We start from the raw sequence: 24,918 nt of genomic DNA on the forward strand, positions 1-24,918 counted from the left end.
GCTGAATTTCAAGTGTCATAGCAAAGGGTCTGAATACTGATCAATGTGATATTTCAGTTTTTCTTTTTTAATAAATGAAAAAGGAAATTATTCTGTTTCCGCTTTGTCATTATGGTGTATTGAGTGTTGATTTGGGGGGAAATGTATTTAAAGATTCTACTGTACTCTACACTTTTACTGGATAAAAGGACAAAGTATTTCAACACTACTGACTCACTGGGAGTCATGTGGTTCGGGAGTGTGGATGTGTCAGTCGGCATGATAACGCAATGTCAGCCTGTATTTTAAGAGGGAAGTGAAAGGAACCCCAGCTACAGAACGAGGGCTGACTTAAGAAGGCAGCGGTCATTACTGAGGTAGGAACAGTAGAAAAATTAATAATGTACAAATATTTTTTTATTATTTATGACTTGGATTTAATTTGAAAACCATGATGTTGAATTCAATTAAACAATTTTATTTCACAGGTCTCAGGAATGTTTGATTAATCAGTCTAGGATAGCAAAGTGTTTTGTTATGAAATGCTACAGCACATGGAAGTGTTAAGTGTCGCGATGGTGTAAATCTAATCACCCATGTAATTACATTTAGACTATATTATAAAATGTAATAATACTGGATTGGAGGCTACAGTAATATTAGCATTGGTGTAGGTAAATCATTGTGTTTGTTATCTTCACTTCATTATGTGATCTAAAGTATATTTGCATATGTGTATGTATGTGTGTATATGCTTTAAGTTTCACCATTTATTTTATTTTTTTGTATTCCCGTTAATCAAAGCAGCGTCATCCAAAAATTTGCAACATCTTTCCTGATGGAATATCAATGTTGCATTACAGTGATTATGTACATTTTAAAAATGGTTACATAAATCTATTTGTTCATAAATAACATGTTAAACGGGGACTAGTCATTGTATTGCTGCTGTAAATAATTTTCTTTAAATTCTGCCATGTCTTATCTCAATGTCTGAACGTCCATTTTGAGTTGTTCTATGTGTAAAATGTGCTACACAGCTAAAGTTGCCTCACGTTGACTTGACTGATTTTATGAAATCTGTCCTTGGTCCACTGTGTATTCATCATTGCTTTGTTTTCTCTTGTAGTCTGGCATCATGGGGGAGTGGTCCTTTCTGTCTGCGTTGTTGGACAAGGTACAGTCACACTCCACTGTGGTGGGGAAGGTCTGGATGAGTGTCCTTTTCCTCTTCAGGATCTTCATCCTGGCTGCTGGCGTAGATAAAATATGGGGAGATGAACAGTCAAACATGGACTGTAACACACAAAGCCCCGGCTGCAAGATGGCTTGCTACGATCGATCTTTCCCCATGTCTCACACACGCTTCTGGGTCCTCCAGATCCTCTTCGTCTCTACACCCACACTCATCTATCTGGGCCATGTCCTGCTGGTGATTCGCAGAGAGAACAAGCTGAGGGGACGCATGGAGCAGAAACTTGGTAAAAATGGGATGATCAAAGCTCCAAAGTATTCAGATGAACATGGCAAAGTGCAGCTCAAGGGCGTCCTGCTGTTCAGCTACATGCTGCAGCTGCTGTTCAAGATCCTGCTTGAAGTTGCATTCATTGTAGGCCAGTACTACCTTTATGGCTTCATATTTATGCCTACTATGATTTCATTTCCCCACTACCCCTGTCGGGCACCAGTAAACTGCTTCATAAGTCGTCCCACTGAGAAATCCGTCTTTATTGTCTTCATGCTGGCGATGGCCGTCCTCTCTGTGATCCTCAACATTGTGGAGATGTTCCACCTAATGATCTCCAGGATGAAGGAGAGGAAAAGGAGGAACAGTGGCTCATTTACCGCCGAGATGCACTGTGTCAACAAACCAATACACAATTTGACTGAGAGAGTTACACATTGTTGAATGACTGCGAACTGAGATGTTCAGCTGCTACACATAACCTCAGGCTACTCTGTCAATCTGTCTGTCTGTCTGTCTATCTATCTATCTGTCTATGTTGTGATGTGGAGTTGTCCTTGTGTGAAACTTAAAGACTTCAGAGTTTACAGTTAAAGTGGGGGAAGCTTTAAAGGTTCAGTCTGTAGGATTATGTGTTGGTCTGCTTAGCAGTGTTTGACTGCGCTTGTTGCTGGAACGCACAGCACCACTCCAGGCAGCATGGAGAGGAGAAGATATGTGTAATAGCGTTAAGACAAGGACATCCTGTGTGACTCTGCAGGTAACGCTGCTTTGCTCGGGCCAAATCCCTGATTATTTCCTTGTAAGATGACCTAACCCGCCCAACCCACCGGTCACTTGGTTGGTCCTGCAGGTTATGGATCAACCCATGTATCACTAGTGGCTGTTAAAAATATAACAAACTGACACACAGTGTTGCCAGATTTTGCGATTTTTTATTGCATTGTGTGGAGTAAAATGGGCTTGGGCAGGTGGACAGGCAGGTTTTCCAAGTTTGCATTAAAAAAGTGTTATATTACAGGAGCAATTTGTAATTCCCAATCATATTAGGGCCAGTACTTCACATCTTCTCAATGTTTAGTTCAAACCCTTTTTTGTGATTCATTTTATGTATTTGATTTATTTTAATGCAAATTCATTACTGCAAGTTGTTAAAATTGTAAAGGCTGAAATAATTACTGCTATGTATGTATTTGCTCATAAATTCATCATTCCTCAGCTGCATTGTTGCATTATTTTCTGACACAATATGTAAATAAAACTTTTGGAGGTAAACGTTGATACTAAATTCTGAGACCGGCTCGTTCTTTTAGTGGAACAAACACAGGTCTGTGTAAGCAGGCCTACTAAACTATCTACATTTGAATAATGCTGGCACACAATCCTTTCCAGCAGGCTGGACTGTTTCATTTCAGTTATTGTCAACACAAACAGCCTTTCATGTTCTGACATTTATTACAAGTTAACAGAATTTACACAAATATCGGTGCTATAGTGGACACTAAAATGCCACTCCTTTTTTTGCCTTGGTGTCTGGTGCATAATAAATGAAGGCTAATTACTGCAACAGCCAAGAACATTATATATACCAATATAGAACACAAACAATACAATAAAGATATGAGGAAATACTATAACAAATACTATAGCAAGTATCTATGTTTTAGACTCACACAGCTACACAGTTTAGTGCGAACCTCTTCATCATGGGATGTGTACAAGTTCACAGTATAGAGAATATATGTCATGGGATGATGGTTAAATATGTCAGCTGATGTAATATAAAGAGACAGACGTCCACTTTACACTGTAAAGTATCCAGTTAGTTGTTTTTTTTTAGCAGTGTTGTTAATTTAATTTGAAATTAGCTTAACAAATTAATTATAATGCTGTGTTATTAGTATCATATAGTAAAGCTGTAATAATGGATTTTATTTTTCTTCTTCAAGTTATGGCTGCTTTAATTATTTTTGCTTTGTCAACAGTTGTCTAGACAACCAATCATGTTGAAACTACTTACTTCTTCCAAAAAGTGAATGTAAGCTAATTTCACTTGTAAGTACGTGCAGTTAAGCACATTCATTTTAACATTTACATTCTCAGCTTTATATTTTGAGAAAAATATTTTGATAGATTGTTGAAGTTCATTCTTGATGTTGGGATCAGGATGGATCAGGATGGATCAGGATGGATCAGCTAAAGGTTCACTTTCTGAGCTTTCAACCCCATCTCGTGGTTTTCATCAGAGGAAAGGAGTTTGCTCAGCTGCCATCATGCAACTTTCAGCCAGGTTATAGTGGTTAGTTATCCATGAAGGGAGAGGATCCGTTTCTGGTGAGGAAGTCCTGGTTGATGACCTTTGACCTTTCACCAGTCACCAGTCAACGCTTACAATTATTTAAAAAATAATACTGAAGATTGAATTTAGCCAAAAAACTGTCCCGTTTCTTCATCAGCAACATCGTGGACTAATAAATAAAACCAGAGACGTAGTTTGAATACAAAACAATGCCAGCTTTATTATCAATGACGATTTCCCTGAAGAGAATCAACCAAGCTATAAACTGCTCCAACTGGTCTGTGTAAGCACACTAAAATTGATACAACTCACCCCTTTATAACATATATATCAAACAATACTTAAAACATAAAAAGCCACAGTTCCACTTTTATTCCTTTGGACATTGGCAAGTGTAGTTTTCTGCATTAATGAAGTCATGGAGGTGTTTGAATCTTTGATCTGCACTTCTATTTTTTTACTTTATTCTCTTTGATAAACTGGGATGACTAAACTGCACTCACCATTAATGATAGGACATTACTTATTAATAGGATTGCTTTACGTTTTCAAATGCTTTGAGCTATCCCTCCATAAATTAACTATAGAGCGCAGAAGTCATGCGGGACTTCACCTCTCTACCGATGCTTAAATTTGGAATAATGGCAGGGGGCTGGAGCTGATCCCACTGGATATTGGACAAGAGGCAGGGTACCACAGGGCTAACAGACAAACCATTCACACCAACATTCACACATACAGGCAATCTTGAGTCTGCTTTAAAATACCATAACATCATTCCTTTGGTTTAGTTTGCATTGTTTTAAAGTGGTTGCAGAATTTATTAGCTATGAATGACTGAAAACATTTAAAATTACAAAGACGAAGTGGAAATGCTTGTTTCTTTATGATCTGGTTTAGTTGACACTTAAATGAGGTGTTTTACTCATTGCTCTAATACTAGACACGTGGTCCCTGCAGTCTGTCTTTAGCATGAGGAAACAATAAGTCATACTGTATGTACTGTAATGACAATAAAGCGTTGGGTGTAAATGTAAAGAATCATGTTGTATTGGCTGCTGAGTGACATGGATAGTGCTCTATTCAAAAAACATCCATCAACTTTAGTATTTATTCAGCAGGAGCAGGACGAGATGTGCACGGTGCATACAGAACTCATGGAGACATTGTGCGACAGTACACCATCAGTACTGAGAACATCCAGCCGCAGATATCAGGCATCCACATCAGGTATACACACAAAGTGAAATGATGTCTGTGTTGCCACCATACAGCTCAGTAACTTCAATGAGCTACAGCTGCAGTAGCTAAAATCCACTGTCTTATCAGGCACAAGAGGAAGCAGAAAAACATTCCTTCAGGGATGATTTGACATTTATTCTCAGGCCAAAACCAAACATCAGGCCAAGACTTACACTGATGTGCTCAACAGAAAAATGTGAAAGAAAGTACTGAACTGTGGTTTCATCTGTATCCACATATACAGTTACTTATGATTTGTCTTTCTTTGAAACTTCTTGGTCCCAATCAGTGTCAAGTACATCATTACTTAACTCAGAGCCAAACAGAGACAGCCCTGAGAACGGACGCTTGGCACCACCAACACAGCTTGGAGGGCCCAGCTCAAAGCACTTTCTCTTCTTCAGACTGACAGTGTGTTGATGGTCAACAGGTCCATCATCCACCACTGTAACACTGTTAAAACATGTAGAAGGAGTAGGCTCCATCTGCTTTTCTTGGCACTCAGACATTGCTTTAGTTGGTGATTCTGCCGCTGGTTGTTTCTGTCCACGTGGTAGCTCTGTGTTCATTGCTACAGTTCTGATCTTCTTTCCTAAGGGACTGTATTTGGAGGAATTTTGGAGTGAACTTTTTTCCTCTCCAAGAGGAAGATTTTTTCCTACTTTGATTTGAACGGTAGTGGGATCAGTTGAGCCAGTGAACGAGAATCTTGAGAGTTGAGCCAGGGTTGAGGAGGCCACAGTCGACGTGGTGGGCCCTGATTTGGACGATGCTGGATCACTGATGTAAGTCCTTGGTTTTAAAGGTGGGATGCAAGTAAAGTCATTCACTTTAGTCTGATCACCAGTGTCCACTCTGGCTCTTTGTTGACGCAGATGTTCTGCATCGACTCCCTCCGTCATGCTAACTGCAGGTTTTCTTCGTACCGTTTTGTCCTTTCCAGAGGAAAAAACATCCTTATCTAACTCTTCTGATAGAAAACAAATACTGTCTTCAGATCTACTGTCTACCCTGTCACTGGCACAACTCGCCTGTTGTCCCCTTCTTCCACCTTCCGAAAGAATTTGGTACTGGTTCTGTTTTTTCTGCCTTTTTTTCTTCTCCGTGTTAATATGTGGGCTCGCTGACTCAACGTGACTAACTGGATCCTGTCCACTTCCTCTGAACTCCGTGCTAATATCTGAGCTGGCATTAAGGGTGTGGTTGTGGACTAAAGGTCTCATCCTTCTTGGTTTGAACAGAAAGCCTGACAGCTTTGCACGCAAATCTTCACCTGTTTCAGCTGCTATCTTTCCCCTTAGCCCAGCACCAATGTTCTGAGTCCCAGTCTGGTCACCCTCATCTTCTTTCGCAAATCCACTGTCTTTACTGGAGGACAGGTTATCCTGAGCAGGGTTATTTGAGGGTCTGTTCTTACATTGTGATGCTGAAGTTGTTTCAAAAACGTCAGTCAAATTTTTACTTGCATCATCTCCAGAAACATCCCTCTCTCCTCCTCCTCCTTCCCCATTCTCACACTGCTGGTGCTTCAGCTCCCTGAGCCTTCTGCCTCTCAGATTTTTAGAGACTTTCTGAAACACACACCCCAATGAGTTTAAGTTTGAGTCAGTGTTACTCGGAATGTCACGCTCAGTTTGACAGTTTGGCCGTTTGTTTCCTGGAGACTCTGAACAGCTGGAGTTTGGTTCTCTATTTAGGTTTTCTTGAGTTGATGTAACTATGGGTGAGGCCATACCATCTAGCAACAGTGATGGAGTTATTGAGTGGAACCAGTCCAAGCCATCACCCTTGCAGTTACTGATGATGTCCTGGTGGTGTGTTCTGTTGATGGAGTCAGTGTTTCTCAGTTGGTGTTGGTAAGTATCAGTCGGTGGGGAGGCCTCTGAGGTGTTGCTCTTTAGCCTAGTGAACAAAGAAAATGCAGATGAAGTCCTGTGTTGTGACTTTTAAAGCTTAATAACCCTGAACTATGTATAGTTCTTTACCAGAGAACTCCACATTGTCATCCATAAACTACTTTAACACATCAAATATGACAATGCTCCTGTACACAAAGCCAGGTGCATAAAGAATGGTTTTCCTAGTTTGCTGTGGAAGTATTAGGACGACAAAATACAACCACAAAATTAGACAAATAAACAGTGGCCATGTTCATCTTAGTAAAAGAACATGTCACCCAGTGCAACAGTACGAGTGTTTTGTTCCAATAGTTTTGTGCTACAGTGAGGTTTACTGGTATGGTTTAGGCTACAGGACAAGTCTTAGCAGGATTAGGAAATTGTCAGATATGATGTTCATTGATGGTTTTGTCCCTCAGTGGTTTCTTGACAAAAATGACTAGATAACAATAGTCACATTCTTAAAGCACTACAATGTGCACAACATTGGGAGGTGATTAGGGGTGTAACAGTACTCAGAAGCAGGCCTTGGCAATATAGTTGAGAAAACTATCACGATAGTGAAGTTTCATAGCTGTCAATATCAAATCATTATTAATCATTTTGAATTTGTCCTATTTTTATCACTTTTAAAATCCAGACAATAAGGTTGAATTTAAGGCTCATTTTGAATATAACCACTTTATCAAGGCACACAAGTCAAAATGAATGTTAACACAACAAGGAAAACCACACATAAATTGCATTAATAAAAATTATGCCATACCAGTGAGATGAGCTGCTCTTTTTTATTCACAATTTCCCCTCTGTCAGCACTAATTTTATCATTCTGGTGTCAATGTGTTGTGCATGTTTTTTTCTCACGGTTGGTTTGCACTGACCACCTTGGCTATCAATCTATCTATCTACCTTACCTATGCAGTGTCTCTGGGCTCGTCGGCAGAGCAAACAGGCCGGCCTGACAGCTCTACCTAAAGAGCCCGGACATACTCTGGTGGCAAAAGGTGGCTCTGGAGGATGAGTGACACAGAGGAGCAGCAGAAGACCGGGACAGGAGCCGAATAGGATTATGTCTTTGCTGGAGGGGCTGCAGCTCATAGGCTGCCATATCAGACCGCAAGAAAAGCAGACATTACCACAGCCAATGTGTGACTTAACAGTTTTACAGGCTGGGTAGAGCTGGTCTGCACTGCTGTGGGATCCATAACAACGCCCCACTCCAATCTCTTCTGTTGTTGTCAGTCACATGGCGATGGTGCAACCGGACTAAACACCTGTTAAATGATTGGCTGTTCGCGTGCCAGCCATAGCACCTAGGGATTTGATAAGCTGTTTAAATGAGCCAGGGAGAGAGCATGTGGGATTTATCTTTTAAATTTGATGTCACTCATAACTAAGGGATTTGACAGGCTGATCAGAGCCAGGGTGTATTCTTATAGCTTTCTACTGGTTTGCATGTAATGCATACATGTGAAACTAACAAATACTTTATCTACCATGTTCTTTGAGTTACCGATGGTGTGTCTATGGCCGATACATATTGCTATCATTTTATTGCCCAGGCCTGCACAGAAGTCATGGTTCAGTACGTACCTCGTTAATGGAAAGGTACAGATCTGTAAGAGTTCAATCCGAAAAAATAGTAAAATATGAGATTAAATCAATTGCCTTTAAAAAACTATTTTAAAAACAAGCAAATACATACTTACAGATTTAAAAGAAGTTGTATATCTAACTTATTTGAAAGCCACAGTAAACAGTGACGTTTCAAGCCCTGTTTTAACTGAGTCAGATTTACAGACCTCAGGTATTCAGGAAGCTTGCTCCACAGGTGGAGAGTGTAGGAACTAAAAGCTGTTCCACCTTGCTTGGTAGTGCACTCTCACATAGTTCATATTTTTATGCTGGGCTGATGAAAATAAATATAAATGTTATGTAAATGCATGTATAATTAATTACCATTGTCTTTGGCCTCACCTGCTGTCAGATCTAGAGGCTACTTAAGAACAGCATGGAGAAGTCTATTGCCTCGATCAAGTGATTGATACCGATGCTGTCGAACATAGCATGTTAGAGGGTCGACGTGTTTCAACACTGTACAACAACACCGACAATCTGTCCTTGTCCAATCAAGACCCCAGGATGAGCGCTGAGCTTTAAAGCCAGTTTTTGTAGTTGCCAAAAAGTGTAATTACAAGGTCACTTAATGCACTGCAAAATTACTTTTCCCCATAAGCTAACATTGTGAAGGTTGCGTCCATAAAATGGTGGATACGTTTTTTTGAGAAAAAAATGACTTGTTCCACTGTCAGAATTTGAGCCATTCAGTCCAGTAAAATTTGGAGAGCCTAGAACAGCTGCACTTTTATTCATTTTTTGTTCCCATTCAAGTTAGCTGGGCGCTAAACATGAAGTTAGCAGGCTCGGTCGGCAGGTTTCTAGTGTGCACGCTCTATGAACGGCACAACAAAGACATTCCGGGTGTTTTCATACCAGAGAAGTCGAGCTTGTTTTAGCTTCAAAGCGCCACTGAGCAGCTATCATAGTTATGTTAGGGGCTCAGCCTCCAACACTGTGTACAAATTTAGTGTAACGTCCTTGCGTCCGATCATCCACCCACTCTCTGAAACGGTCCACACTGCTGATTTGAAAGAAGCGTGCAGGTCCTCTAGCCCTTGGTGCATATTCTGGACCATAGTAGCACAACAGTGCGTCTTCCTCAGCTGCTGTTGTAACGGCTGTTGGAAAAGAGCTTTTAGGCACATTACTGCCACTAAGCGGATCGGACTGTGCATCAGAACAGTTGAAATCTCGCACATTAACGTACGCTCTTGCCATACGACATTCACACGTTTCCATTGTATGACTGAATGCACGGACTGTCACGTCACTCCACAAATGGAAAAGCCAGTCAGTTACTCACCTGGCCAGTCTGTCCATCTCCTTATGAAGGAGCAGTGGCAGGTTCAGTCCTTCCAGCAGTACCTGACACTGAGTTTGATATTGCTGACCAGGGTCAGCAGGGAATGAGGTGAATAATGCATTTACATTTCCAAGCAGAGCACCACCCTAAAAGAGAAGAACATCGTAAGCCTTTTGCTCATGTGAAAAAACTCTGGGGAATCAGGTCCGGACTTTGTCCACAGTTACCCTTTCACATATGTGGCACACAACAGGAGATGATCTGTGTCAACACCTAAACAATAGCAAATGATGATTCAGCTATCTTGACAACACTGCTGTGCATTTTTTGGAAACTGTCTGAAAACTGTTTAAAATATATTGTAAGGTGTCAAGCAATCAGTTCCAAAGAAGACACGAAAAGAAAAGGGTAAAATCATATTAGTGATCATTATCTGTGTCATTTTGTGTTTCCTCACCTGCATGGAGCACTCCATGACAGAGACGGCCATGACAGCATCCTCTATGGTCACAGTCTCTCTGTACATGAGCCTGGCATGGGCTATAAGGTTGAAAAAAATCTGTGAGGTTTACAGTTCTACTAGTTTCAGCTTCACACAACTAGATTTATTTGTATCGGCAGAAAACAGTGTTTGCTATTACATTTAAGGAAATAAAGTGAGTTGGTTTAATCAGTCTGCACAAAAACTGTCACTTGGAAGAAGACGGCATAAAGCATAAAGTAAAAATTACACAGGAATGGCTTCATAAAAACATTGTTGATATCATTGAGTGGCCAAATCAGAGTCTAGCTCTCAATCCAAGTCAGAATATGTGGCTAGACTGAATTTGTGACTGTTCACTCAACATCCCCGTGCATCCTGAGAGAGGTCAAGTAGTTTTGTAAAAGGGGAAAATAATGACATCATCTCAGAACAAGAAATATAAATTTCATAGCATGTGATGTCTCTATCCAGAGGGACAACTTTACAGTTACTCCCATGTCCGAGTGTGTAGCCGGCATTCTAAAAAAAGAGGTTGTTTGTGGGTCAGACTGTTAATGAAGGGAGCTGTTCCAGTGTTGTTAGAAGTGGAACGGAAAAATTGTTCCACTCAAAGACTGGGGGGTAGGGAGAGGAGAGACCGACCGCTGCCGAAGGATGACATGGAGGATGACACACCGGGCCAGGAGGGTGATACAATCCCCAGGGACCCGACTACGCTTTGGCCCCTGATCCCCAAATTGTCGCCTTAGCTCTCAATGAAAACATGTTTCTTAGAGAGGAGAGCCACCAGCTGAGGCAACAAATTCAAAGGCTTACTATGAAGTAGCAGTTTGGCATTCAGCGTTTTGCTGACTCAGAGATATTTGGTTTTTCACAAAGGTAGCAGGCTCAGCTTACAAGTAGATGCATTAAAATGTGAGATGTTCACTTGTCCTGATTTAAGTTTAATGGCTAGTTAATTAAATTCAAACACAGGCCATTTCAATATAGCTATTTTTAAATATGCACTCCTGATTGTTGTACTATGACAAATCAGCAAATACAGCATTATGCGTTTATGATCAGGGTTCATGTAATCATATATTATAGCTCCAGGTGAATTCCAGGTGAAGTTTTAAATGTAACATCTGAATCATATTTCTGTCTCATGCACTTGTGGGCCTCAGCAGAGCCCTTGCTGTCATCTATTGTCAGTGTGACATAAGCACAGAGAGGTACCTTCACAGAACAAATGTTCCCCTGCAGTACGTACTCTTAATAATAATAATTATATTAATAATAACTTGCATTTTCTGAAGACAATGCATGTGATTGCTGCATCTGCTGCTAAGTCTGAATATGTTTATTCCTGCATTGTTGATTATAACAAGATTGAGCCAGCTCATTAATTTTGTATATATACACAGTATGTATTGTGTTTATTTTCATATCTGTACAAAGTCAGCTCAAGGTTGCCTCAACAGGGACTAGGATTCATCTCTGTTGCATGGTCATGACTTAGGGTCGGCCTAATTGCTGACGTAGTAAATTTGGTGTAATAGGAGTCCACTGACGTGACTGTTCTCCAGTTATTAGCAGTCCCCGTGTATTTCCAGGAGAACAGAGATAACACTAGCAGACAGTTTTTATTTTGATAGCTCATTGCCCCACAACATGAATATATTTTGATTCCGTCTTTTATTTTGTTGATAGCAGTAGTTTAAATTAATATCACACTGGAGGGTGTGGTTTACCATCATTAGCGGCCCGACAGTGATCTCTAAGTAATATTGGTTAAATTAAGATTAGGTCAAAATTCTATTCTCACCTTCAGACAGTCTGCTCAGACTTTCCAACATGCGAATGGTGGTGCGGGCATTGTTGCGGCCATCACTCTGTCTCTGCAGCTGGTAGTAACGTGTCAAGATGCTATTGGCCTCCTCAGACACCTGCGGCTGCAACCCTTTGATCACACTAATGTACGCCTTCATTTTCTCCATGGACCACAGGCTGGAAGAATCACCAGACAGTCCTGAGAGAAAAACAAGAGCACTGACATTTCACCACTTTCATCATAAAGGTCTTCAGGTAAGGGGTGTATGATCAGACAAAATTCATATTGATTGATATATTCATATTTTAGCCTCTCATTTCTAAATTCAGAAGGACATCTTCTACCTCTGTTCTCCAGGATGAAAGAGGAGATGATGCGGTCCCACTCTGCATTTCTGGTGTCCATCAGAATTAGAACAAGGTCAAAACGACTCAGCAAAGGGCTGGCCAGAGCTACATTCACAGACAGCGGCTCATTAGGATTGTACTGTCCTTTAGGGTTGGTGGCTGCCAGGATGGTAGTTCGAGTGTTCAGCTTACACACAATACTGTAGGGAGGAGAGAGAAGGTAGATTTAGACAAGGAAGTCCATGTAAACCTCGCTTACCAACAAGAATACTGTGTGTACATTAAGTTTATGTACAGGTCTATTTTAAAAACAGTGTTGGGCAGTACTCAGTTTGTACTCCGTGTGCCTGATGTGTAAAGAACATACGCACGCTGATTATTATTCGCCATACTTGTATACAGTCGCGGTCAAAAGTTTACATACACTCATAAGAAAATGTACATCATGGCATTCTTCAGTTCCAATGATTTCTACAGCTCTCGTGTTTCTGTGATGAAACATGATCAGTAATTCATCAATCAAATGTTCATTGTAGCATGGCCTCTTAACTAAGAAGAAACAAGTCTGTGCCAGGAAGCCAACAAATTAAGTTGAACTTCACAGATGGAAGGGAGTGGTTAGAATTTCAGCCAGAGGACGACCGGAAGCTTGCTGATGGAGATCAGAAGCACCTAACTGAGGTGAAAATGGCAGAGAGACATTTAACCAAATATTACAATTACTGTATGTATATTTTTTATCAAGCAGATTTGGTCACATTTTCTTCACACATAAACTTCATGAATGTTTTTGTGACAAAGTAGTTTGTGTTCCACTCATTCATTACAGAAACATGAGAGCTGTAGAAATCATTGGAACTAAAGACTGCCATGATGTACATGTTTTTTCCAAGTAGATGGAAACGTTTGACCGCGACTATATATAATTATTCTTCTGTAGGTTTTTGGTGCACTACTATAATTCCCTACTATACTGTTCCCACATACACCAAAAACACATTTTGGGGCCTTGTTGCTTCGCCATTCCTTCGCTGATTTTATCGGCCCATATTGGCTTTTCACAGATATGTTGGTATCAGCATTTATGCTGTCCAATGTGCAGACAGGAAAACTGTTTGTTGTTTATGTTCTGTAAAAAAAATAAAGATGCTTGAGGCAGTTAACATTTCGGGCAATTTCTTTGGTCCCTTTCAGATTTTATAATTCATCCATTGCACGGAATGGTCAGAGTTAAAGTGGGTGACCGTGGGTGTCGTTGGAGTGGAGAGGAGCTGGAAAATCTTCCGGAAATATTCTCTGACTCTTGATCTGGCACTCACAGTATTCACTCCACTGTACTTTGAGCTTGTCGCAGACATGTAACTATAGGGGCCAACAGACTTGCACTTTTGGGTGCATGAGGTCCCAAGCAACAAGAGTTACAACCAATTCCCTCAAAAGGTTCCAATGTTACTTTAAAGCCGAAGTTTCTGGAGGAAAGCGGACTGAGCCAGTTCTAACTCGCTTTCATGACCTAATTTTCTACTCCCTAAAGACTAAATCATCTCCTTTCTCTCGGAATATCTAACCATAAAGTGAGTAATCTCTGTCAGTCATCCAATTTACTTCTCACTTGGCACTTTCAATATGAACACATTTTGAGTTGACAGGCAACAACACCCTGTGCAGCAGTGGGAGAGGCTCAAATAAAGTAACAGGTGAGTCACCAAAAAATAAGTTTGTTAGCAGAAAATACAGAAAAGTTGTCAGCAACAATAGAGCTTACAGTAGGCCTAGATTGTAGTTGGCATGCTTCCACTTTGGTTACTGCTGTTTGAAATAGAGACTGGGGGCGGATTGACACCTTTGAACAGGGCTTCTTATTATGTGAACATCCGAGACTCTCCACCCTCTACATGATACCCAAAGTTCACATAGAACCCAAAGACAATAACCCAGGCATGCCCATTGTGGTCACTGATGGGACCCTCACAGAACAAGCACCACAGTTCATGGACTATTATTTAAAACCCTACATTCAAAAACTGCTTTCATACTGTATGTCGAGGACACTATGGATGTTTTGAACTAACTGAATCAGGTCAATGACACTACTTGGGACTATATGGTTACTATGGACGTAGAAGCCAATGTCAAATTCTATTGTACTTATGGCCAAAAATTTGTTTTTTTGAGGTCACGGTGCCCTTGACCTCTTGCCGCCAAAATCAGTTCATCCTCGAGTCCAAGTGAACATTTGTTATAAAATTGAAACTCGTTTTTGAGACATCATGTTCAGAAGAACGGGACGGACAGACAGATGGCCACGGCTGTCGCCAGCGTTCAGGCATAAAGACTCGATGATTCAATAATCTGAATAGAGCATGGATGTGTTTCTTTGCCTAGACTAGAATTCTATGAGTGTGTGGACAAGTAAGAATGACTGACCCAGCTTTGGCCACACTAATGGACTGTTGCTCCATAGCTTCGTGGATGCTGATGCGGTCATGCTCCTTGATGCTGTTGAATTCATCAATACAGCACAAACCACCGTCTGACAGGACCAGGGCTCCTGCCTCCAGATGCCAATCCCCTCCATCTTTCACTGCTGCTACTGTTAGTCCTTCAGCAAATCATATGTTCACACATTCATATTATCCAGTAATACACAAAACTGACTGTATATGTTTATACGTAGCATGTAAAATTATTTTTCTAAGCACATCTAGGTCGTGATGACAAACTCCTGAGAAATGGCTAATATGAGACACTTTAAACAAACTCATTTAACCTGAGAGCTGACAGTGAACAGGGCCTACCTGCACTTGTCGACCCAATCCCAGCTGTGAGTACGGAGCGAGGCGTGATTTTAGCAGCATACTTCAGGAACTGAGACTTCCCTGTGCCAGGGTCACCAACCAGCAACATATGACAGTCACCTAGAGAGAACGCCACAGTTTCACAATAATCCAAAAGGAAACCAGTCTTTCCAATGACAAAAATCAAACAAACAGCAAATTTTTGGCACATGGTCACAGGTTGTCAGTTGTTTTTGACTGGTCGTGATTTTAGGCCAGTTGGTCATAACTAATATGAGTCTGCCAGAGGACACCAGAGAAGCTAGTCCCAAATCCCAAGTATTTGGGGTTGGTTTCTGTCTGCATGTATTTGTTAACCTAAATGTTCTGAAACTGACTCAGAGAACAGTGCACAGTTGTTAACACAACAGAAGAGGGCAGCATGGCTGTTAAATCTGCAGTCAGGTACATGACACTGCAGGGAACAAGCGATGTGGTGATGGCTAATTTACACTTCAGGTAAGTCTGCATCCTTTTCTCAGCGAGTGGCAAACTGGGCATTCAGGTATGCCTGTTACCACCAGTGGTGACTAAACCCTCTACACCTAAAATAAATAATTCTATCCGCTCTACCTGTATCATGGTGGTATGCTGCATAATAAAGATGTAAACTCTCTGGCTTGGAGGTATTTAAAAAACGTAAAATTATTGCCCCTCTTAATTATGTAAAAATTGTTAGAACAATAAGATTTAATTATCCTTCTTTTCAGATGCTTAATTTAAACACATAGGAGACAAAAGATATACCCCTTATCTTGGTCCCAGAAGAATCTTTTCTCTGCACCCCGCCAGCCAACACCATAGCCACTGCCAGTTTAATCAAATACATGCCGAATACCTGTGGGCACAAGCTCAATAAGATCTGGTTCCTACCTACGAAGAGAAGAGAGAGAATAATGTTTTAAAAAGGAAATGCATATAAAACAAGAAATAAGAACATATAGTAGATTATTTCATTGTTTCATTGGCAAATGATTACATACCAGCTATGGGATCATGTTTGTAGCTACTCCAGAAGTCTTCAAATTCTTTCTGAGCGTCCTTCAGTGCTAGAGCAGCAGCAGCCTGCTGGTTGTTCACTTCAGTGTTGTTTGCTTTGAGGACCAGCTCCACATCACAGCAAGTGTCATCATAAAAAGGCTTCCAGCGCTGGCACATGACCCCATAGACAGTAACATCATCTCCTAGGAGTACCCCATACAGTTCAAAATTACTGAAAGCTACAGCATGAGTGTGACTGTGTACACTACCACCAAAACATGAAAATAAATTGGATTGGTTAGACGGAACACAAAAAAACAAGCCAATCGACACTAAAGGGTTTGTGCTGCTTACAGGCACAGAGGAATAGCATTAGGTGGAGATGCTCCAGTGAGAGCATCTCCACTGAGAGCTACATGTCAGAAGGTAAGGCAGCAGGTATTACCAAAGTTAAAGACATCATAATTCTCTACACTGAAGTACAAAAAAAACAAAAATACAATGTGGTGCACCTGTGGTCACTGCTTTAAGAGGGCCTTAACTGACCAGTAATGGTGAGCACACCTAAGTGCTGCCTGCCTGCCTGCTGCCTACCCCAGTGTGGAGCTTTGCATCTGTAATGCAATCTGTAGTGATCATTTAGGCATGTGTTTCATTTACTTTGCTACAAGCAAATCTGGCAAGATAACATACTGGTAATCTATTAGCAAATAGTGTTACTGCCATTTGTGTTTTATGTATTCATTCCTTTCTTTGGGAATGTCCATAACCTTATGTACCAGCCTTTCCACAACGTTATTCATGTGAGGCTTTTGGATTTCATAATAGGTTTCTAATGATCTTAAAAATAAGGGACTAATCCCTAACACACAGATTTTTTATCTCTGTAAATGCATATCTGTTCTAAATATTTGTCATCAGTCTCCTTGATTACTAATAATCGGTATTGGGATCATCATATTGGTCAACCCATAGTTCTTACCAGATTTACAACTGTCGACGAGGTCATCCTCCAGAACCACCACCATAGAGCGAGGAATACTGCCCACTGAAAGTCTCTGTACCTAAGGGAAGGCAAGATATACACCAAAAGTGGAATCTTTATTTTAAACACCTTGCAATTTGTGTTTTTATATGTAGAAATGAACAATACCATAAGAGAGATCAATTTGTTCAGCAGTTAAAAAATGCACTACCTGCTCTTGTATCTTGATTTCCTGGTAGTCCCTGCAGGCAGCAGGCTCAGATCCTTCAGACAGACAGCTGAATTTGAACGAGTTACAGCCATCAGGATTAGGACAGGCCACCAGTTGGTTAAAGGTATAGAACTGATCAAAATCCGCCTGTACCGTGAAAACATGACGACACTTTGTGCACATGTAATCCCGCTCATATTCCAGAACCTATGAGAGGTGCAGAAGGCAATGATTCAGAGTAACACTCAAAATGAAAAAAATGAAGACATGTTAGTACAGGATGTTGTATTCCCCACCCACTGCATGTGCTGGCGCACACCTGTGCGAATATATCGTCAATCGATGGGCTGGTGGTTACCGGTTGGAAAATTTTAACATCCGACCCTAGTTTGAAGTGACCCATTTGAATAGCCAGCCAGCCAGCCAGCCAGCCAGCCAGCCAGCCAACCTGCCTAACCCTAACCCAGAAAAGACCAATAAAGAGAACAAAAACATCTGGTCGAAAAAAAATGTAATTATGTTCAAACTTAGATTTACATAAGGAAAAAAAGTGTTACAATTGTGGCGATGTTAAAAAAGTGCCCCATAATGACTGCTTTCTACATGAAGTTTGATCAACTGCACAATGGTGTAACATCCAAATTCTGCAAATTGTTGAAAACTGAACATGTGCCATGCTGTTACCTTAGTAACACTGGTACGTATGACAGTACCAGTGACAGACAAAAAGTGCCCTACATCTCTGGACCTCGGAATGGTGTCTCTGGTCAGCTCTGGACACACTGGAAGACCTGGGCACACATATGAGATAACAGAGACTGTATGCCATTTTCCCAACAACAAACCCAGGGTCAAGGTCCTTTTGACTGAGAAGAAGAGGGGCCTCGGAGACCGGGACAGGGAGGCAGACAGCTACAGGAGAAAGCCAGAACAAAAAAAATACAAACACACCAGCTCCTACCAACAACATTACTCTGAGCTTTGTCCATGACCACACTAGCCCTATCTGAAAACACTACAGGGTTAGAGATTAGGGTTAGGGTAAGAGATGCAACGGCAGTTCGGTATGCATAACAGTTTTTGGGCCACGGTAACGGTACGGTTTCGATATCTTAATATAAAACTACTCGCACTAGCAAAGGCAATATTGCATGTAAAAATAATTAAAAGCAGATATAGTCAAACCACAAACCTTATTATAAAAATGTGACACTTATCTTAATTGCCTTCCATAAAAAACTTATGCAGTATCCAATCAAGTTAAACAGCAAACATTATTGTAATATTGTATTGTATTGTTTGCCTTTGTGTATTGAACCTAACAGGGCGTATTGAACGGTTCGATAAAATATTGAATATTGTTGCATCCCTTGTTAGGGTTAGGCAAGAGTAATTAAAAGGATTAAGTTATTTCCTGTTGCCACTAGGTCATGCTATGACTGTAAGCAAAATTGGCATGATAATGTGTTCAGGTCGGGACTCTTTACATTTGGGCAAGATTCAACCATCAAAGTGGAGTAACATGACCTTCCTGCTTCAAGGCAAGGAACATTAAAAACAAGAAAGGGTCATTACGTCACTGAATCTCACTTTGGGGCCAGGCCATAGTGACAGTTGTATTGAAGTCAAAGGGAGATGGAGAAACACACTTCAGAGAGGAGGTTAACCACTGATTTTTCCCCCAAATGACGGACAGGGCTGATAATATCATGATCAAACAGGGCAGGTCCGATCAAATATCGACAATCAGTCCTTAACCTACTCTCAGATGTACGGTCTTTCATTTTCTGGAGGCATTTCTTCATCAGAAGTCATACGCCAAAGATATGTTGGGTTTTACCCACCCCCTGTTGACATGAATACAGCTGCCACCATGGTTTGGTCCTCAAAGCAATATTCTCAGATCACACTATATTAGACAGTGCTGATCAAATATGAATCAAGTTGGGTGTATTGCTCAGTACCCAAGGAAGCAGAGTGTAAGGTGTCTTTTTTGATTGATTGAGCTTTTCTGGAAAGCTGCAAGCAGCTATAGCACAGGCCGACTAATCGACCACCTTTGTGACCACATGACCATCATTCCCAGTTAGATGTCTTACCTGTAATGCGGGCATGAAGAGTGTGTCTCAGTCTGTCCTTGTTTGTTCTCTGTCCTCCATAGTGCTTGGGAGAGGCATTATTTAATAACTCTGTGGCTTTTCTGTGTAACACTTTATCAAATATAGTCAGGACATCGTTGGGATAGGCGTTGAAATAGTCCCCGACCTGCCACAGACAGTAGACATATCATGTAATTATACAAAAAATGACTACTCACATGTAAGCTGTTTTGATTCAACTGAGAATATTTTTTATAATCCTAGGTAACATGTAGTGGGAGGAAATGTAATAATGTTGAGTATTTGTTACAAAAATAAAGATAAAAAATGTATGTCAATCTAACTATAAAGCAAGGATTCCCTTTCTGTGCATCTGTCTGCCTTTCTGTACGTCCTTACATCACAGGAACAGTTCGTCCAATCTACTTCAAACTATTCTACTTATTTTCCTGTTGTTAATGTTGTGGTTGCTCAGTCTATGTCTGTCTTGTCAGTGCGCTGCATTTTTATATACACATCTGTCACCCTCATCCAGGCACTGTCTCAATGTCACACAATATACAACTACCAAGTAGAATAGCGATAAAGTGCTATCACTTCTACTGGTACTGGGGTATTTTCATTCATGGCACAGACAGATCTAAGCCTACATCTCACTGTAGACCAATTAACAGACTGATTAAAGTAGAGGCAGCACTTCTCCATCAGTGTTGCAGGAGAATTTGTGAATAAGTCAGGGGGAGCTGCGAGAGGGAAAAACTGGCATGGCTTTATGGAAGAAAGGGGTTATGTAGCCCAACCTCACACTATATCAAACTATATCTTGTTGAAAATGTATCAATATACGATGTATATAAACTGCCCAGCCCTGCATTACTTTAACAGTGATTGAACATCAATTTGATTGTTTTACATGTCATCACATATACTATATTGTGATGTATAGGGACAGGACACATTTCCCTATTTATACACTAATTTTAACCAAATCACCCAGCTTTAGTGAAACAAATCCAAATCTCAAGTTAACCATCTCCCCTTTATTTATATCTAATAAATACAGAAGTTTGAGTTTTGAATTGTGTTAACATTACCTCCATATTGGCTTCAAACAATGTCATGGCATTAACAACAACAGGGCGATGAGTCTCTTCATCAGTATCTGCGATAAGCTGGAGAATGTCCCCATGATGATGCTCTGTCAGATAGGTTTCAAACACTCGGCCAATCAGGGCTTCCTGTTCTGGGCTTATCGCCATTGTGAAATGATATGATGTGAACCCTAGAAGAAGAGAAAATAATAACAACTCGTCAGGGTATAACATTTATATAGTGTTGGATCATAAAAATGTAATTTTAATTAGAACTAAACAACAATGTGTCATTACATCAATCAGTGACTTATCACACACAGGATTAGAAAATTAAAACTGGCCTGAGCACAACAGTGAAAGGTTGTATCTCATGACAACTGATGTTCCAGACACACAGCAGTTTCTGTCGATGCAAGGTCAAAGTCAAAGGCTGACCAGGGTGGCATTATCATTTTATATGTAAATTGGTATTTAGGACTTTTATTGTGAATAAGGCAGTCTTTGATTAATGGGTTTTGATTAATAATGCTGGGGCTGCACCTAACAATTATTTCAAAACCCACCCCTGGGATGCTTCCACTTCAAGTGCTCAAGCATGGCGGTAGTACTGCTTACGTTTCGACGTAATCTCTAGGTCAGCCATCTTCTTTGCAGAGGAAGTTCCGGTCAAGCCAACATAAAATTGCATTGCATTAAATCTTAAATACTTCTTTTCCTCTTCTTCATTGATTGTACCAGCGGACGAAGTGGGAAACGCTGATTCATGTGGATGCCACCTGACACACACCACCCACTCAAACACCTATGTAGACCAACAACGGCTCCCCCAGCAGGACAATGTGCCCTGACACATCACAAAAACTGCTCATGAACGGCTCGAGGAACACAACAAAAAGCCTAAAGCATTTATCGGATCCCCAAATTCCCCAGATCCCAAATCGATCAAGCATCTGCAATCCATGGACCCCCCCCAACATAAAGGACCCAAAGAATCCACTACGAAGGTCTAGGTGCCAGACACCACAGGACACCCCCAGAGGTCTTCTAATGCACAGTATGCAATTCCTAATGCTAGGGGTCTCTTTCTTACAACAGACCCTGTGTGGGAAAATTGGAAATGTTGTCTTCATTGTTAAACAACCCCCATCGCTGATGAAAATCTGCAGACGTGACTCAAGAAATCAAGAGAAATGTTCAGAGAAAAGATAATGAGCCAGACCAGCGCAGAATCAATCACCTTTCAATGCTGCACAATGCATGTTTAAATTTTTAAACTCTGATTTCAAACTTAATCTGACATCACACACATATAGTCTCACAAGATCCAGGTGCCTGCGGTTTTTAGACCCCAGGGCACGATGGGAAACACCTGGCTGTTGCCTGAACAATATTACAATTTATAGAAACTTTTTAATTTTGCTGAATTAGAGAGATTTAAACTGCTGTTTATCTTCTGTTACTAAGAGCTTCCACTGAGTGTCAGTGACGTCTTTGACTGGATGCCAAATGTAAAAAGCTTGCCTCAGCTTCTTAAATCATAGCAGAATAATAATATGGTTTGGTCTTTATGTCACCTGTGTTTCACTGTGTAACCAATGTTAGTGTGTTTTTTTCCTGTTACATTAGATTAAAATGTGTCACATTTGACATGAAATTAATTTTCAGCCATTGAATTCTTCTACACTCAAGGAGGAAAGATTTAAAGGATGGCATCATCAGATGTTTGTCAATACTTCTCATATATTTCAACGTTATAGCCAAAATATGGTTGTTAAATTAACAAACATCACTCAATCACACTTTAAGCGAACCTGATTCAATGAAATAAGACATCTCCTGATTTATTGTACAATCATTTTTCTCCTGTGACTCTGACTACATGTGCTGGAGAACTTGAGGAAAAATTTTACACAAACCTTTAATATCGCCAAAAGAGTAAGACAACACCGGTGGTGATCAGACGGACATATGGCCTTTAAATAAATGTACATGAAAGATTTTTTAAAAAGCTATTAAGATAATCACTTATGTGTATTCATAGAGTCAACAAGTTATGGAATAATGTGGTCTCAGTTTAAATGCTAGAAACAGAAGTCAATGTTCATGTTGACATGACACAGCCATGGTGTCGCTCATTGAACATGTTTACACGTCACCATTAATCTCGGAAACCTGGGGACAGATGAGCTGCGGAGTGGAGGGAACTCTCTGAAGCCATGCACACTCTTTGAACATTGTGTAACGTTAGCTAGCTGTCACATTGTTCCCATACACATACACACACACACACACACACACACACACACACACACACACACACACACACAAGTGTTACATACCGCACCTCACAGAGACAGACGCACTGTTTCGGAGGACGCCTTCATTTCGCCCGCTGATGTTGGAACGCCTTGTGCAGAGGACCGTCTGTCTCTGTCCCGGTACCGTGAACCTGACTGAGGACGGTCTTCCCTCTGGACCGACGGACTGAGTTCTCGCGGGCTTCAGTTGTACGTACCGTGACGTGTTCACCGTCATCACGTCAAGTCTGCGACTGCGTGAGATGCAAATATTAGCCGCTCATAGGCAGCCTGCAGACTGATAATAATAAAACGCACTTTTTACCAGCACCTCTCTACAGTCTGAATATTGCTGTATTATGATGTGGCTGAGTATTATTTATAGCCTTCTTCTTCATCTTCTTCTTTTTTTTTATTTCTTCTTCTGGGGTTTTAATGGCGAATTGCAAACCAGGTTATAGATGCATTACCGCCACCTACTGGACTGGAGTGTGGACCGGTCCATGCTGCCTCCATCAGCAGAGTGTTATGTTGTCCAGTGCTGAAAAGAATAACTTTCTTTCTTCATGTCTGTTGCAGTCTGTCAGAACATGACCGGCAGTATCCGGTTTAATACACAGTGAACAGAAGGGTGCTCGCCTATTAGGGTTTGATTTAAACATTTATGTCCTATTCTCAGACGAGTAAGGACCATTTCCTTCTTTGGGCTCCATTAATTAAATCACAGTATTCATGGCAGATTTAGTACATGTACACTTGTATACACAACTCTACTTAATGTGACTTATATCCCACAATATGAAACCATCGAAAATACAATTATAGACCTCACCAAACCTCTTCTTACCTCTTTTCTTCATCCTTCACCTGATTGTCTGCACTGACAAGGACCTCAGTGCAGAGGCACATACTGGGTAGATAGTTGTAGAAGCGTCAAGGTATTTAGGTTATAGGGGTCCAAACTGGGGACAAAGGGCAATTGCATCAGTAATGAAAGAAGATGTATTAAAGGAGGTACAAGAAATGACAAGATGAGAATAATAGAGGAAAGACAAGACAGGAAGACACAATCAAAGGAGAAAAAGGGCAGAAAACAAGACAAAACAAAACAAATGATGGAACAGATTGAATATTAAAGATTAGAAGAAATTTAAAAAACAAGAGAACACGGAGGAAAGATGAGATTAGGTTGTGAAACGAAGAATTGAGACATAAAGACATGTGAAGAGACACGAAGAGAAGAGGACAGGAGAGGAGGCAGCAAGGACTGTTGATCTTCTCGTGCAAAAGGTATGGATTACATATTATTATCAGATCGTTTGACCTCTGTACCTGACATGTAAACAACCATCACTGTCTTGTATTGGTCTAAGGGAAAGGAAAGGAAAAGAAGGAGGAGAGGAGAGGAGGTGGGAGGACACAAGGACTTGTGTATTATCTCATTTTAAAGGTAAATATCAACTCATTTAATAATATTGTCAGAACATATTTAGTGTGCATCTGGTAGTCATTCAAGTAGGTAACCTCACTTGCTCAATAATATCATCAAAGTATAAGTAAAGTGACTGAACCTGATTGCAGAAAGATGAATTCAAACTAAACTTTCATCTATATGTAATAACCTGAGACAGACTGCTCCTGAAGTGGCTTTTATTTTTCCTTGCAGCTGACCAAAGTTGGGAGAACCCTGAACTAGCTACAACTTCAGAAACCCCAAAAAGTGAAACACGTCTCTCTACTATGACTTTTGTCACAATCAAGGAAAGTCAAGGAAACAAGTGTTTGTTCAAATAAAAAGTCAAAACAGGAGGAAACGTCTCATTTTGGTTTATACGGTTTAAGTTTCACCTAACGGTGACCTTTGTAATGGCTTTTGAGTGTTGGGAAATCAAAAGAGTCTGTCTTTTTATTCTAATGTACTAATGTATTCCATCTAGTTCCACTATATTTCGGAGGCAGCAGAC

General features: G+C 40.6%; 2 protein-coding genes across 4 annotated transcripts; one reads left to right on the top strand and one right to left on the bottom strand.

The window, feature by feature from the left end:
• Positions 1-331: 331 nt before the first annotated feature.
• Positions 332-2,348, top strand: LOC311272042 (gap junction Cx32.2 protein-like). The gene is made up of 2 exons (XM_084378127.1): positions 332-356; positions 1,109-2,348. Exon 2 carries the CDS (start codon positions 1,118-1,120, stop codon positions 1,886-1,888), a length of 771 nt encoding a protein of 256 aa, XP_084234253.1. The 5' UTR covers positions 332-356; positions 1,109-1,117; the 3' UTR covers positions 1,889-2,348.
• A 2,492-nt stretch (positions 2,349-4,840) lies between these two features.
• Positions 4,841-23,314, bottom strand: mcm9 (minichromosome maintenance 9 homologous recombination repair factor). 3 transcript variants are annotated; one of them, XM_084378108.1, is made up of 15 exons: positions 22,997-23,313; positions 20,658-20,845; positions 19,564-19,729; positions 18,149-18,255; positions 17,465-17,671; positions 17,251-17,332; positions 16,271-16,471; positions 16,035-16,160; positions 15,249-15,368; positions 14,878-15,052; positions 12,448-12,650; positions 12,098-12,301; positions 10,264-10,346; positions 9,807-9,952; positions 4,841-6,887 (listed from the first exon to the last, which is right to left on the bottom strand). In XM_084378108.1, exons 1-15 carry the CDS (start codon positions 23,190-23,192, stop codon positions 5,234-5,236), a joined length of 3,858 nt encoding a protein of 1,285 aa, XP_084234234.1. In that variant the 5' UTR covers positions 23,193-23,313; the 3' UTR covers positions 4,841-5,233. The 3 variants fall into 3 exon arrangements, with proteins under 3 accessions (XP_084234234.1, XP_084234236.1, XP_084234235.1); XM_084378110.1 differs by having other exon boundaries at positions 23,002-23,092; XM_084378109.1 differs by lacking the exon at positions 16,035-16,160 and having other exon boundaries at positions 22,997-23,314.
• Between the last annotated feature and the right edge of the window lie 1,604 nt (positions 23,315-24,918).

Source organism: Pagrus pagrus (assembly GCF_965226575.1).
Source record: "Pagrus pagrus genome assembly, chromosome: 16".
NCBI lineage: Eukaryota > Metazoa > Chordata > Actinopteri > Spariformes > Sparidae > Pagrus > Pagrus pagrus.

Excerpts from the sequence above, each read along its gene's own strand:
- mcm9 (XM_084378108.1), bottom strand. The coding sequence starts at position 23,192 with ATGACGGTGAACACGTCACGGTACGTACAACTGAAGCCCGCGAGAACT. Across the intron at positions 20,846-22,996 it reads GTCTGTCTCTGTGAGGTGCG|GGTTCACATCATATCATTTC; the intron begins GTATGTAACACT and ends CTCTTCTTCTAG. Across the intron at positions 19,730-20,657 it reads TGTTTGAAGCCAATATGGAG|GTCGGGGACTATTTCAACGC; the intron begins GTAATGTTAACA and ends TGTCTGTGGCAG.
- LOC311272042 (XM_084378127.1), top strand. The coding sequence starts at position 1,118 with ATGGGGGAGTGGTCCTTTCTGTCTGCGTTGTTGGACAAGGTACAGTCA.